At 34.8% G+C, this 16,521-nt stretch overlaps 1 protein-coding gene across 1 annotated transcript; it reads right to left on the reverse strand.

The window, feature by feature from the left end:
• Positions 1–7,280: 7,280 nt before the first annotated feature.
• Positions 7,281–16,521, reverse strand: CRIPT (CXXC repeat containing interactor of PDZ3 domain). The gene is made up of 5 exons (XM_006216445.4): positions 16,390–16,521; positions 14,343–14,408; positions 13,552–13,606; positions 8,541–8,644; positions 7,281–8,273 (listed from the first exon to the last, which is right to left on the reverse strand). Exons 1-5 carry the CDS (start codon positions 16,403–16,405, stop codon positions 8,209–8,211), a joined length of 306 nt encoding a protein of 101 aa, XP_006216507.1. The 5' UTR covers positions 16,406–16,521; the 3' UTR covers positions 7,281–8,208.

The following is a 16,521-nucleotide window of genomic DNA, read 5'->3' on the forward strand; positions in this document are numbered from 1 at the left end:
AATTTGCTGTGGATTCTTTTGGAATCTATGAAATACTGGAATACTGCAAATAATGACACTTTTGTTCCTTCTTTCTGATCTCTATACTTTTTTTCTTGTTTGTCTTGTTCTTGACCATCCTTTCTTATATTTCATTATCTTAATTTTCAAGCTTATTCTTTCTTCCTGAAGTATGTCTTCTGGAATGTCCTCCAAGTGAGGATTGGTGGGTTGTAAACTCACTTACTTGCCTAAAAATGTCTATTTCTTTTTTTTCTCATTCAATAATTTTTTAATTGAAGTATAGTTAGTTTACAATGTTGTGTCAATTTCTGTTGTACAGCATGTTTCAGTCATACATATACATATATATTCGTTTTCATATCCTTTTTCATTATAGGATTATACTACATTCATTATACTACAAGATATTGAATATGGTTGCCTGTGCTGTACAGTATAAACTTACTGTTTATCTATTTTATATATAGTAGTTTGTATCTGTAAATCTCGAACTTCCCCAAAATGTCCATTTCATTCTTGTTCTTAAAAAACTATTTATTATGAAAAAAAATTAAATATATCTGTTCTGAAACTTTGGATGTATGTTAGATCTTTTTCCTCTACCTTTCATGTCTCCATTTCTTTTTCATATTTTCTATCTCTGGATCTTTGTGCTAAAGTCTCTGGAGAGATTTTAACTTTCTCCCCTGGTCCAGATAACATACCTCCAACTGCCTTTTTGTGTATATGTGGGTTATTAGAGTAAATCCACTGAAACTGTTGCAGAGCTCCATGCTTTATGTATGTCTTTGATCTAAACTTCACACCTCACTCAAGTCCAGGGCTTTGTCTTCCATGCACATGACACCCTTTAAAACGTACGCTTTAGATACTGACAGATTGGAAGGTATAAAGCAAGCACTGGCTTTGGTGCTAGTTTACCCTTCAAACCTATACTTTTCCTCCCTTTCTGGCCTCTGAGGATCATCATTACTTTCTTGACACTTAAATCAAATCTATATTTTAAAATCACATACATACATATAAATTTTATATACTTAATATGTATATGAACTTGTGTAAATGAATACTTTCCAGGATTTTTACTGTATAGTTAAGTTTATCTTGTTGACAATGCTGTTGGAAACTTAAGTCCATTTATTTGATCTTTAAGTTGCTAAAACTGCAAATCTTTTAGCATGATGGAAAACTGAAAACCAAGAAAGAACACCATTGCCCTCTGGTGGAGAAACCTACTATTACCACATCTAAATGAAACCCACTATGACTCACTTTCTCATTTCCCCATTTAGTCAACAAGTCAAAAGTTTTATCAGGTCTTTCAAATCCGTCGCTTCATTTCCATTCTCCTAGAATAACCTTAGTCTACTTCTTCTTCTTCTTTTTCTTTTTTGCTAGAATTGTTGCTTTTGAATCAATCTCTTTATAGTCTCTATTCTTTTAATATATTTTGTGTCTATTGTCATCCCTTACTTTTACAATTTTACATTAATTTGATGGGTTATCAAGTTCCTGTTATAAGCAAAAATCTTGGAACCAATAACAGTCGTCTGATTAGGGATGAGAACAAAGTATAGATCCAATAAATGTTAGCCGAACTGAAACAGTTTTAAAAGGAACTGGGGATTGAACCCAGGACATTATGCATGCTAAGCACACACTCTACCACTTGAGCTATACCTTTCCCCCAAAACAGATTTTAGTACCACTTACTAAACAAGTATTTTAGTACCATTGCCAAACTTATCTTGGAGGCAGCATAAGCACAGAAGTTCCCAAGCTTTGTGTGTGTGTGTGTGTGTGTGTGTGTGTGTGTGATAACAGACTAATGAAAGATATTCATATGTATAATTCTTCTGTTGGCTTAGTTTTTTTTAACTTAAAATTATTTTGAATTACAAAACACATGAACACTATTAAAAATTCAGAGTTCTGTAAATGATGATGTTGGGGGCCAGGATTCTCATTGTGGAAAAAACACACAAATACAAATACGGAACAAGGAAGGGTAAAGAACTTTGGGGTTACACTGAAATTGGAGATATTAGTAAAACTTGTGATTTCTTCTTTTTTTTTATTGAATATAGTCAATTTACAATGTTACTTTCTTGTGTACATCATAGTGATTCAGTTATACATTTTTTGTATTCTTATTATTACAAGGTATTGAATATAGTTCTATATGCTATAAAATATCTATTATATATATAGTACTTAGTATCTGCAAATCCCTCCCAATTTATCCCTCCCCACCCCCTCCCCTACCCCCACCCCAGTAACCATAGGTACGTTTTCTATATCTGTGAGTCTGTCCCTGTTTTGTAAATAAGTTCATTTGTGTACTTTTTTGCTAGAGTCCACATATAAGTGATATGATATGGTATTTTTCTTTCTCTTTCTGGCTTACTTCACTTAGTATGATGATCTCTACGTCCATTCACATTGCTGCAAATGCCATTATTTTATTATTTTTTTTATGGCTGAGTAGTATCCATTGTATGTATATAAACAACATCTTTATCCAGTCATCTGTTGATAGACATTCAGGTTGCTTCCATGTCTTGGCTATTGTAAATAGTGCTATCAACATTGGGGTGCATGTATCTTTTCGAACTAGAGTTTTCTCCAGATATATGCCCAGGACTGGAATTGTTGGATCATGTAGTAACTTTATTTGCAGTTTTTAAAGGGATCTCCATACTGTTTTCTATAGCAGCCACACCAGATTACATTCCCACCAACAGTGTAGGAGAATTCCCTTTTCTCCACACCCTCTCCAGCGTTTATTGTGGACTTTTTAATGATGGCCGTTCTGACTGGTGTGAGCTGGTACCTCATTGTAGTTTTGATTTGCTTTTCTCTGATAATTAGCAATACCGAGCATCTTTAATATGCCTATTGGACATCGGTATGTCTTCACTGGAGAAATGTCTGTTTAGGTCTTCTGCCCATTTTTTGGATTGGGTTTTTTGTTGTTGTCGTTGTTGTTGTTACTGAGTTGTATGAACTGTTTGTATGTTCTGGAAATTAAGCCCTTGTCAGTCGCATTGTTTGCAAATATTTTCTTCCAGTCAGTAACTTGTCTTCTTGTTTCGCTTATGGTTCCCTTTGCTGTGCAAAAGCTTGTAAGTTTAATTCCGTCCCATTTGTTTATTTTTGTTTTTACTTCTATTGCCGTGCTAGACTGACCTAGAACATTGCTGAGATTTATGTCAGAGAAATGTTCTGCCTGTGTTCTCTTCTAGGAGGTTTATGGTGTCTTATCTTGTGCTTAAGTCTTTAAGCCATGTTGAGTTTATTTTTGTGTATGGTGTAAGGGAGTGTTCTAATGTCATTGATTTACATGCAGCTGTCCAGCTTTCCCAACACCACTTATCAAAGACAATGTCTTTTCTCCATGGTATGCTCTTGCTTTCTTTATCAAAGATTAATTGACTGTAGGTGTGTGGGCTTATTTCTGGGCTCTCTATTCTGTTTCATTGATCCATGTTTGTTTTTGTGTCAATACCATGCTGTTTTGATTGTAGCAACTTCATAGTATTGTCTGAAGTCTGGGAGGGTTGTGCCGCCAGCTTTGTTTTTTCTTCAGTATTGCTCTGGCAATTCTGGATCTTTTGTGATTCCATATAAATTTTAGGAATTCTAGTTTTGTGAAAAACGTCATGGGTAATTTGGTAGGGATTGCATTAAATCTGTAGATTGCTGTGGGTAGTATGGCCATTTTAATATTAATTCTTTCAATCCAAGAGCATGGGATATCTTTCCATTTCTTTAAATCATCTTTTCTTTCCTTAATCAATGCTTTATTGTTCTCTACATATAAGACTTTCACCTCCTTGATCAGGTTTATTCCTAAGTATTTTATTTTATTTTTTGATGTGATTTTAAAAAGGATTTTGTTTTTCACTTTCTTTTCTGATATTTCATTGTTAGTGTAAAGAAATGCAACAGATTTCTGTACGTTAATCTTGTATCCTGCTAGCTTGCTGAAAACGTCGATCAGCTCTAGTAGTTTTTGTGCGAAGTCTTTAGAGCTTTCTATATATATAGTATCATGTCATCTATATATAGTGACAATTTACCTCTTCCCTTCCAATTTGGATCCTTTTTATTTCTTTTCCTTGTCTGACTGGCATGGCTAGGACTGCCAATACTATGTTGAATAGAAGTGGTAAGAGTGGGAAAACTTGTGATTTCTAATATATGTTTCCTAGTTCTTTCTGTTAAAGGGGCCTAGAGGCAATGACAATCTGGCAGGCCCACACTTTAGTTTCTAAATACCATTATCCACTAAAAAAAACTAAGGATCTTTGGAGAAATGGCTTATTCCAGGAATGGGGTGGAGGTTAAAAAAAAAAAACCCACCAAGATAAACTTGGAACATTTTGTGTTGGAAAGTAAGGAATTCCTCAAAGAATGATAAGAACATATCAAAAAGACCCAAGAGCCAGCCTAAAAGGTCTCCCCACTGGCCAAATATGGGACAATTTGACATCAAAACAAATGAGAGTAACAGTCTGAATAAAATAGGTATTCATGAGTTCATACTAATATAAGTGAGAAAAAGAGAAAGCTTTTCCTTACAGTAGAATGCCTACTAATAAATGTAGAAAGTATGACAGAAGTGGAAAACCACCATTTGGCAGCCATTAGAGTAACAATTAACCTACCCAAGAAACATTGCTGAATGCTAGAATTAGTGTGTGAAAGTTTGCTGAGAAAAAGAATATTTAGTCTCAAAGTATCTCCCCCCAAAATGCTTATTAATTTAGAAGGAAAAAGAGAATCTTTACAGTGGAGAAATCCAGCAGATACCACCTAAAACCAGTGATCAAAATTAACACCTTGTGATGGGACAACCGACACCTTGATATGGCTCACTGAAAAGGACACAGCATCACTTCTACGACATTCCTGCCAAAATGCATAAGCTCAATCTAATTGTAAAGAAACATCAGAAAATCTCAAATTAAGGGACACTCTATAAAGCAACTGGCCTATGTTTTTCATGACCCTGACATTTTTGAAAGACAGATTGAAGAACTGTTCCAGACAGAAAGAGACTAGAGACTTGACAACTAAATATAATGTGTTATCCTTGATAGGATCCTGGACTAGTTTTTCCCCTTACAAAGGCAATTACTGGAACAACTAGTGAAATATGGAAAACATTAGATAATGTATTATGTTAATGTTAATTTCCTGATTTTGATAACTGAGCTATGGTTATGTAAGAAAATATCCTTGTTCTTAGGAAATGCACACTTAAATATTTGGGGTAGAGAGGAATAATTTGTAATGAATAATTAAGTGGTCAGAAAAAAAAGCATTTATTCTATAATCATGATAAACAGACAGATAAAGGGAAACCTCTTCCTAAGAGTAGAATGACAACTAAATACAGAAAGAATAATGTAGTTAGAAAATCACAATTTTGTAAGCATTATAGAAAAAATTTATTCAGATAAGAATTCTCAAAGGAAGGATGCTAAATTTAAGAAGGGAAGGCTTGAAGAGGAATAGAATATCAATCAAAATTGTCTCAAGGTTTCTCCTCACAAATTATCTACATATTGCAAAAGGAAAAATAGTAACTATACAGTGGAGAAATCAGACAACATCTTACCCAACTGATCAAATTAACAGCACCAACAAGACATTCTGTGAGTCTGGATGTGACACTGGGAGGACAGTATTACAGCCCACACTGTGTAACCTGAATCTATCCTATAAGGAAAAACCAGAAAAACCCAAACTGAAGGGTATTCTATACTTTATCTGTCCTGTATTCTTCAAGCAAATCAATACTACAAAGGACAAAGACTGAAGAACTGGTCCAGATTAGAGTCATGATAATCTAACATATGATCCTGGACTAGATCCTGTAGCTGAAAATAAAATTACCAATGGAACAACAAATGAAATTGGAAAAGGGACTACGTATCAGATGAAATTCAGATTCCTGAATTTGATAACTATACTTAGCATGCTTGTTCTTATGAAGTACATATATTGTATTAAAGGGTATGATGTCTGCAACGTATTCATCACATTGTAGTCAAGAAAAAAATGTATAACAAGAGATAGAGAGAAAATGGTAAAGCAAATAGGAGAAACATTAAGAAAGAATTGAAGTGCAGAGCAATGTATATATTTCTTCTACCTGAAAGTCTCAAAAATGTATATACATATATGTGCACGTAAATACACATTTCTAAAATTATTAGTACTCTCCTGCTCCCCTAGGTAAGGAAGTAGAAGCTAAAAAGTATTAGGTAGTTGGCATGAGGCTGTAAAGGGTTAAGGCTCTCTTTTCTTAACCCTTAGTTCCACTCCACAGAGGAAAACAGTACTAAGAGCTTTCAGAAGTTTTCTATCTGTACACACAAACTTCTGCACAGATATGTAATTCTTGTATCATTCTGATGGTTGCATATTCTAATGAACGAGTGTACTTAAGAAGTGTTCTGTTGGTATTTGTTTGACATTTATTAAATATAATCTGAGATTTAAAAAACCATGTTATTTCAAAATTTTTACATTTACTCTGATAAAAGCTATGTTTGGTCTTAATTCTCTCATCTTAATGTTACAGTTTCTGTTTTGATGTCTTCTTTTGAAAAAAATACTTTATGTTCACATTTTGTCTTGGGACTTTCCTTCTCATTTAATAACTTCTATTCAATTTTGGCAGTCATATTTTTCAACAATATAAAGATTTATAATATTTATACTATTCTGAGGTATAATACCAATAAATATCTTCATAGAAGAACCAAGTCTGGCCACTGGATCATTTATGGAAGGCTAGTCAAGGCATGAGTACGAAATATGAGCTGTGGAAGTCCAGATCCCAGCTGATACCTGAGAAAAGTGCTTTTCCGAAAGCTGATCCACCCAACTTTTAATGACTCTGGGCCACTATCTTAACCAGGTCCCATTATGGGTCCCTTGTGTTGATTTTAGTTTAAAATGCCAAATTAAAGGATAAGAAGACACTTCTTGCCCTAAGAGCTATTGTTATTTGATATATTTTACATTATCCTTGTGCTTTTTCTGGGTAAGAATAAGAATGTATCCTATAAATACTTTCCATAGTAATTAAAAAGAATTAAAATGTGATATCTATACCATGTATATCACCACGTTATGTATTCTACACATTTTATAGTGATGTGTATTTATACTGCATGCTGCACTTGGTAGTGGGGAGTACTTTTCTGGTCTCCCACAGTAAGCTGCAGGTTTCAAAAGCAGAAGTCCAATATCTCTGAAGGTAGCATAAGAAAAATCTTTATTTGAAATCTCAAAGTAGTCTTTCAGCAGTCTATGCTGTTAAAAAAAAAGAGTCAAAATGTCTGCTTACTCTATTTATTTTTGGCGAAGAAGGGAGAAGGAAAAGAGGTAAAAAACAGTTTGGTTTCTGCTTCAACGCACTTTTCCAAAGAGTGGTGATTCATTCATTACACATCATCATGGATGCACATGGTTCTCCTGGCTTTCATGATGGCCTGAATTCAAGGTAATGTGTGTAATCTGTGTTTTTCTGAAAGCCAGTGTATTCATTTGGATATATATGGGTGGCCCTTGTGTTCCAATTTTTGTATGAAAGGTACTGGCACTTTGGTTTCAAGAATAAATAAAAAGTATCACAAATATAACTTGTGTTTGATTTGGGTCTGGGCTAATTACTTAAAGAACTATTTAGCAATAATGGTCTCAGATATTTAAATGCCCTATGAAAATGCAATTAATTAAGGGACTGCTGATTCTAAGCACTATGCAACCAACAGGGAATGAGGGAAGAATTGCATATCTGGATGCCAAGTTCAGAACCAAATATCAGTGATCACTTTCTTACTATTGTAATATCTATAAATAAAGTAGAGGGAAAGGATAATAAAAATTATATGAGTAATGATAAATAAAAAGTGCATACAGAACTGGGAAGATATTTTTCTGTTAAATTTGTCACTTATTCCAGTTCAATAAGTTGTTTGTAAGGAAAATAAAACTTAAGGCAGAAAACTAGTTACACTGTTGCTGTTCAGAACTTCTTGAGAGCAAAAGAATGAATACTAATCAACTTCTCTGCTTTAAACTTGTCTCAAGACATGTTATTTTGTAATTTGAACGTCTATGTTATGCCTTGAAAATTCAAAGCAAAAAGTAAAATCATATGGAAAGCCAGAAACTTCAATACACTTAGACAGACGTTTGCTTGTAGTTTTTGGTATCCAAAACCTTTTTTCCACACATAGCACAGATGCCTAAAACAAACAAAAAAAGCATGTAAGCAATCAAATGATAATAACACTAATAATACCAATCAAATATCTAACTAATATCAACAGTTTGGCTTAAGTCGCTCCTGAAGCTTAAAACATAATTTGAAACAAGTAAATGTTATTTTGCCTTAGAAAAAAGAGCATTTGACTAATAAGATTTATCAAAGGCTATCCCTTTACTATGCTATCCAAATCAGCACCAAAAGTAGGTTTGATATGAATACAAAAACAGTATTAAAGAAAACTTACCCTTCTTGTAGGCGCAGCCCTGGCAGTAATGAGAACCCGGTTGGTGCACAGAACTTTTACAAATTCTGCAAGTGGAGAACTTATTCTTTCCATATGGATCAAATCTAGAGGTTTTTTTTTTTTTTAAAGAAAGAAAAATGTATAATACAATAGAAATACTCCAAAAATAATCTCACTTAAGCAACAAGTGGGATTAATCCATGTTCTCTGTTCCCTCTGTAAAACTCTACAATTGATAGGCACAACACTCTTCTAGACAGCTACTCTCTCTTCTTTTTTGGATGGGGGAGGTAATTAGGTTTATCCATTTATTTATTTATTTTTATAGGAGGTACTGGGGATTGAACCCAGGACCTTGTTCATGCTAAGCATGCACTCTACTGCATGAGCTACACCCACCCACTCCCACCCCAGCTACTCTCTTAATATGCCTGCACACCTCTGTCCCTTCCATGTAAGCTGTATGCTTATAGTCAGTTGTACTTAATTTCAAACCATTTTGTATCAGTTGTATTTGTTAAACTGTGTGATATAATTAAATATTATGGAAACTGATGAAATGAGGGAACAAAAAGAGTGACTGAGTCTATTAAAAACTAAGTGAATGCTTTAGGATGACCAGATAAGTGTGAATCATTAAAACTGCTATAGAATTAGGTATAGGCAAGACAATTTAAAAATTGAGAAAAAATCCTAAGTGGAGAGCCTTGGCATTTTGCAAGTAAGTGTCAGTTCTTGCTCTGGTTTAAAGATATGGGAAATATATATTCTGGTTATGCTTTAAGTAAGGAAAATGATAAAGAACTGTTATTAGTAGACTTCTATTCAAAAAGGCTTGTCTCAATTCCAAATGATTGATGAACGGAGGTACAGTTATGTGCTCTGACTTAAGATATATATATCTTTTAATGATTGCCCACTTTCACTGACATTTTCAATTAACTGGTGCAATCCCTTTCAATAACAGCTTCTACTAAATAAAAATGTCATCTTATAGTGACTGGAATGCAAAATAACTTTAGAGGAAATACTTCCTGTTAAATTGGCAATAACGTTTTGTAACTGCACTCATATACTGAATACCAACAACGTCCTAGACCTGTTTTCTTTTCTTGGGTACAAACCAACAGTTCATTTTCAAAGGTTAATTTTCCCCCACACATCTAGGGTCAATTAATCTTTGACAAAGAAGGCAAGAGCATATAATGGAGAAAAGCCACTCTCTTCGGCAAGTGGTATTGGGAAAGCTGGACAGCCGCATGTTAATCAGTAAAGTTAGAACACTTTCTCACACCACACACAAAAATAAACTCAACATGGCTTAAAGACTTAAGCACAAGATAAGACACCATAAACCTCCCAGAAGGAAACATAGGCAAAATATCCTCTGACATAAATCAAAGCAATGTTTTCCTAGGTCAGTCTACCACGGCAATAGAAATAAAATCAAAAATAAACAAATGAGACCTAATTAAACTTACAAGCTTTTACACAGCAAAGGAAACCATAAACAAAATGAAAAGACAACCTATGGAATGCGAGGAAATATTTGCAAATGACACAACTGACAAGGGCTTAATTTTCAGAATATACAAACAGCTCATACAACTCAATACCAAAAAAACACACAATCCAATCCAAAAATGGGCAGAAGACCTAAACAGACATTTCTCCAAGGAAGACATACAGATGTCCAATAGACATTAAAAGATGCTCAGAATTGCTAATTATCAGAGAAAAGCAAATCAAAACTACAATGAAGTACCATCTCACACCAGTCAGAATGGCCATCATTAAAAAATCCACAATAAATGCTGGAGAGGGTGTGGAGAAAAGGGAACCTTCCTACACTGTTGGTGGGAATGTAATGTGGTGCAGCCACCAGATTACATTGGAGATTGCTTGAAAATTGAAAATAGACTTATCCTATGATCCAGCAATCCCACCCCTGGGCATATATCTGAGAAAACTCTAATTTGGAAAGATACATTCACCCCAATGTTCATAGCAGCACTATTTACAATAGCCAAGACATGGAAGCAAACTAAATGTCCATTGACAGACAACTGGATAAAGAAGATGTACTATAGTTATACAATGTAATACTACTCAGCCATAAAAATGAATGAAATAATGGCACTTACAGCAACATGGATGGACGAAGAGATTATCATACTAAATGAAGTAAGTCAGACAGAGAAAACCAAATATTATGATATCAATAACATGCAGAGCCTAAAAAATGACACAAATGCACTTATTTACAACAGAAAGAGACTCACAGACGTAGAAAACAAACTTATGATTACCAAAGGGGAAAGAGGTGGGGAGGAATAAATTAGAAGAGTTTGAGATTTGCAGATACTAATTACTATATACAAAATAGATAAATAACTAGTTCCTACTGTATAGCACATGGAACTATATTCAATAGCTTCTAATAACCTAGAATGAAAAACTGTCTGAAAAAGAAAATATATATGTATAACTGAATCACTATGATATATACCAGAAATTAATACACTGTAAATCAACTATACTTCAATAAAAACAAAAGGAAACAAGACAAAACAAAAAGGATAATTTTCTCAAATCCAAAAGAATGCCACTTTACTCTCCACAGAAGAGTGGACACTATGCTTCCTTTTAATAATAAGCTCAATTTGTTTGGACCTATATGTACAGAGATTACTTTTTCTTAAAAACTAAATTCTAAGATGTACATTTTAGTATCTCAGAAATCACAATTAATTGGCAGGGAGTTTTCTTCTTTAAAGTAATGATGCACCTTGTAAATGTTGGTCTCTTGGACTCAATGCAATACAGTAGTACACTTTCCAAAGTGAGATGTTTAAAATAACCAAAAGTAACAGCTACTTATTAATGATATTGAAGAAAGTTTGGGAGCATAAAGGAACTGAAGGTACCTAAAACTGTATAATCTAAAAAATGACAACTTAGTCAATAATAACTGAATGGTCTTAGAAGACATCAATAAATCAGTCAATAATATATAGTATGACATAACACTGAAGATTAAGTCTATTATGCTATTTTATACCTGTTATTTAATAAGCACCTTTAAGTGTTAGGCACTTTATAGTAACAGGTTTATTATTATTATTATTTCTAATCTTTGGGACAATGTCATGAAATAGGTATGTACTCATTCAGCAAATATATACTGAGTGTCTACTCTGTGCCTATTACTGTTCTAAATGTTCTAAATGAATCTACTGTTCAAAGATGAACATGACAAAGCCTCTGCCCTCATCAAGCTGACATTCTGGTGAGAGGAGACACAATAAGTGAGGAAACAACTATGCTTTTAAGATAGTAATACCCACTATAGAGAAAATTCAAAGAGGATACTGTGGCAGACATGAGGGGAAGAAAGAAAGACATCAGTTTTTATGTTGGTTAGGGACCCTCTCTGAGGAGATGACAATTCAGCTGAACCCAAGTAACAAGGAGGAGCCAGCTATGAGAGCTTTTAGGGATGAGTTCTAGGAAGAGGGACCAGAAAGCACAAACCTCTGCCAATGTGAGTGCGCTTGGCATATCTGACACGGGAGTTCGTGCAACAGTCAGAGAGGCAGAAGGGGCCAGATCACGGAGGACCTTGTAAAGGGGGCCTGGATTTTATTCAATGTAAAAAGAAAACCAATCAAGGGTTTTGAGCAAAGGAGTTACATGCCCTTTAAAGGACCGCTCTGGTTATTATGAGAGTGAACTACAGGAATCACAAAGGAAGCAGGGACATAAAAAGTTATTACAGTATCCAAGTAAGAAAGAATAGTGGTTTAGAAGAGAGTAATAGCAGTAGATGGACAGAAGCAGATGGATTCAGGTTATATTTTAGTAGCAGAGTCAGAGAACTCACTGATGGATATAGGAAGTGAGGGAAATGAAGAAATCAGTGAGGAATTCCAGTTTTTAGGTTTGTACAGCTAGACTGGACCAGAGAGCAATGATGAGAAAACTATGATTGGACTGAAGGAAAAGGAGATTGCCTGTTAGACATCAAATTGGAAAATTCAAGTAGGCAACTGGATATTTGTTTGGAGTTCAGAAAAGCCGGGACTGGAGCTATACATCTGGAAGTCATTAACATACAGTTTGACTTTAAAGCCTTTGGATTAAGTCACTTGAGGAGAGATTACAGGAAAAAAAGTCTAGGATTGAGTCCAGAGGCACTCAATTGAGAAGGAACAGCCAATGGGTTGGGAATAAAGGAGAGTGAGGGATCTAAAGCCAAGAGAACAAAGGATTGCAAAAAAGAGAGAGTTGTTGAAAGGTTAAGTTAGGTAAGAACAGAGAAGTTGCCATCAGTTTTTAAGGTCACATGTGATCTTGGCAAGAGCAGGCTTAGGAGTGTGGTAGAGATGAAGGCCTGACTGGAGTGGCTGAAGGAGTGAACGGAACTTAAGGACATGGAGAAATTACTATATAGATAAGGTTTTTGAAAACTTCTGCTGTAAAAGAAAGCAAGGGAATGAGATGGCAGCTGGAAGGGTTCACGAAATTTTTAAGACTGGATATACTAAAGCATGGTGTCAAAAGCTGTTTTTAAGGTGGGATACATCTTTATCCTCATTCCTCAATGAAAAAGTAATGTTTAGAAAAGTTAAGGAACTGGTTTAACTTGGTTAAGACTACAGAACTAGACAGTAACAAAGTCTAGATTCAAATTTAGGTATGACTCCAGAATTCATGATCTGTCCACATTTCGCTGTTGACTCTGATTGGTAGGAAAATTAAGAACTAGAAAAAAATAAGTCATGTTTTCTGGTGAAACTATAAAAAGTACTAATATCTTCATATACTGATACAGTGAAAAGGAAAAGGGTGAAACCAGCAGGTTATAACAGTTTGGTTATGCATGCTAGGAACTACCTAACTCTATTTTTTTATCACAAGAGAATAATGCAAAACAAATTCATTCTAATACATTTAATATTAAAAAGAGTGGAAATTTATATGACTGCTCTATAGATGCTCTTACACCTACCTTGCTTTTTTTGAGGTCAAAGCTTTATTTTCATTCAGCTTTCTTCCACCACTTTCTGCATTAAAATATACATTATTTTAGCAAGTTATTTCTACACATTTCATATATAACATATACATGTAAATTTAATGATTAGTTAGAAAGTTCATTTTTGACCTCCTATCAATACACTAGCCTATATCAAATTTTAAGAAATCCTTATATAATAGCCATGTTTTAAAGATACTACTTAAAAAGAAAACAATTATTTATTAGGAAAACAATAAAAATCTGGATAAAAGGTAATCATTTTATTTCTCAGACTCAAAGTAGGACTTTAGGAATGGGTCTATACTTAATCTATCTAATGTAAAATCTAGATACTACCACTTTGGTGCCATTGAAAATGCATACATACAGTGAAAATGTTCCTTTTTCTTCCCTTTGCAAACATCTTCACTGTATTTAATGATTATGAAGGTGAAACATTTAAATGATTTGTTCAAGAATATAAAAATCAGGTGAGGAGAGGGGGGACTTAAATCCTAACTCTAATTAAGCTGAATCAAATAAATTACTATGAAATACTCATTGCTTAAAAGTCATTTAATTATTTCATTCTCCTACCAAATTAGGAACCAGTGAGAAAACTAGAAGATTTTAAATTGTTGGAGGATCTAGTATTCTTCAACGTTTAATAGATGAAATAGGTTGTACACATAACATTTCATTTTACAAATAAATATAAAAGCTAAAAACATTATTCACAGGAAGTATCTGATTCAATTTCTATGTTCTAAAAGGAAAAATACCTGTAGTATTCCTTGCACCATCTTTCCATGTATCTGGAGTGATGACAGTACCAAGTTTCTTTTCACCTGTTATAACAAAACAGTAAAGGTAAGGGGGGTTAATGTTTACTATTTAAGAAATACGTTGCCTTGTGCCTAAAGTTCACAATGGTCACTACAGTCATATTACTGTTAATGCTGCAGCTGGGGTCAGTGAACTGAGACTTAAGCTACTAACTGTGGGCAATGGATAACTGACTCTCAGTAAAATCTGTAGATAATGGTAATGGCTTATAATAGGCTTCCTCTGTACATGTATACTTTAAACATATCTGATAAATCTGTTTGTTCCATAAATATTTACTAAGCATCCTTGATATATAAGCCATTATACAAAGTACAAAGAAAACAATGAATTAGATAAAGCTCTGGATTTCAAGGATTTTATAGCACTCTGATTTCTCTAATAGTAGTCCTTAACCTGAGTTTCACAGGTGGACCTTAGGAGAAATGTGAACAAGATGAACCCGTACACAAAACTTTTGTATATCCATTTTTTTAAAAAATAGACTTTGTTAAGTCTACAGCTTTCATCACATTCTCAGAGGGTTCAGAGAACCAAAAAAAAAAAGTTACAAATTATTCAACTAACATATAAGATGGAAAGAAAACAGTATGACAACTGAGAGCTGGAGTACTAGGAGAAATTCCATGGAGGAAGAAATAACCTTGGCTTAGGGAAATCCAGGAAAGCTCTGTGGGGAAGGCAACAGAGAGGGTTTGTGGCAACTGGACTGTGAAGAAAGAGAAGAAAAAAGGATCAAGGTAGACTAAATAAAGGACACATCCTGGGGAAATGCATGGAAAACTCAGGATACCTACTGGCAGGCAAAATAGTTAGGTTTGGCTGAAGAGTAATGAAGGTAGGGTTAGTGAAAATGAAGTTAAAAAAATAAGCTGAGGCCTCATCGTGGAGGGTCGTCTTGAATGCCAGGTTCCAAATATAGAAATTTCAAATTATTATCTGCATCCTGAGAATTTATTAAAAATAACCATCCATGGTCATTCTTTCACTTAATATAAAAACTGTGACTCAAACTCATGAGTGTCTATGTTCAAAGTTTTATATTACGGGGATATAAACAAAATGGACCATGTTAATTAGACAATAGTCAGGATAAGAGGAATGGAAACTTTGTCACAGAAGGGCCAGACATGTTTAGCGTTTGGAAAAGGGATTTGAGGGATATGACAGCGCTTTTAAAACATACAACCAGTGTTGTTAGGTCAAAACAATCATAAGATATTTTCTGGAAATATCAAGGGTTGGCATCAGAATCAGTGGATGGCAACCATAAAGAGGAAAGACTTTTCGAAGAGCCAGTGAAATTTACAAAGACAGCTTCTCAGGTGGTGAGATTCTTCTATCCCTCTGCCTCAACACTCTAGGTATTTATGCAAAGGGCTTTTAAGCCATTGGATGGGATACTGACTTAGGTTTGTTGGATAAAATAGGACACTAGACAAATTTAAATTTCATTAAATTTGAATGAATATTTTTTAGTAAAAAATGTCCTAAAAGTGCGTGCTTTGTTTGGGACAAAGTACTTACAGTAGAAAGGGGCAGCAAACAGGGTCAAGTCTCAAATACTGGGTGGGACATACTTAAACTAAAAATCACTCGCTGTTTACCTGAAATTCAAATTTAACTGGGCGTCCCACTTTTATTTGCTAAATCTAGCAACTCCAGACGCTGTGGAAGTTACTTTTAAGATCCATTCCAACCCTGAGGGTCTGTGACGCGAGGCTGCCAGGCAAGTTGTATGGCACGAGACCCGGGGTTGAGAGGAAGCAACAGAAATAAGCGGTGCAAAACTGAGACCACCCTGAATGCAACAAATAAAAGGCTATACGGTCGCTGGGGAGAGGCGGGGACTGTCAAAGGGCAGACCGGGTAGAATCAGAGACCTGTGTCGGAAGGAAAAACAAAGAAAGGGCAAAGTTCTAGCAGAACTCCAGTTAGTTTCTCCCAGCCTCCTTCTCCCACAGAAGAGTCTCCTTAACTCACATTTTTCGCACACCATCCTTCCGCGACGATTCTCTCAGCGGCAGGAGGAGAGGCAGTGGTAAAACATCAACGCCGCAGCCAGGGAAGAACTCTCCTTCCGGGTTAAGAAAAATCCACTTCCGGCCTCTACGC

This window comes from Vicugna pacos, chromosome 15 (genome assembly GCF_048564905.1).
Source record: "Vicugna pacos chromosome 15, VicPac4, whole genome shotgun sequence".
In the NCBI taxonomy this organism is placed as follows: Eukaryota; Metazoa; Chordata; class Mammalia; order Artiodactyla; family Camelidae; genus Vicugna; species Vicugna pacos.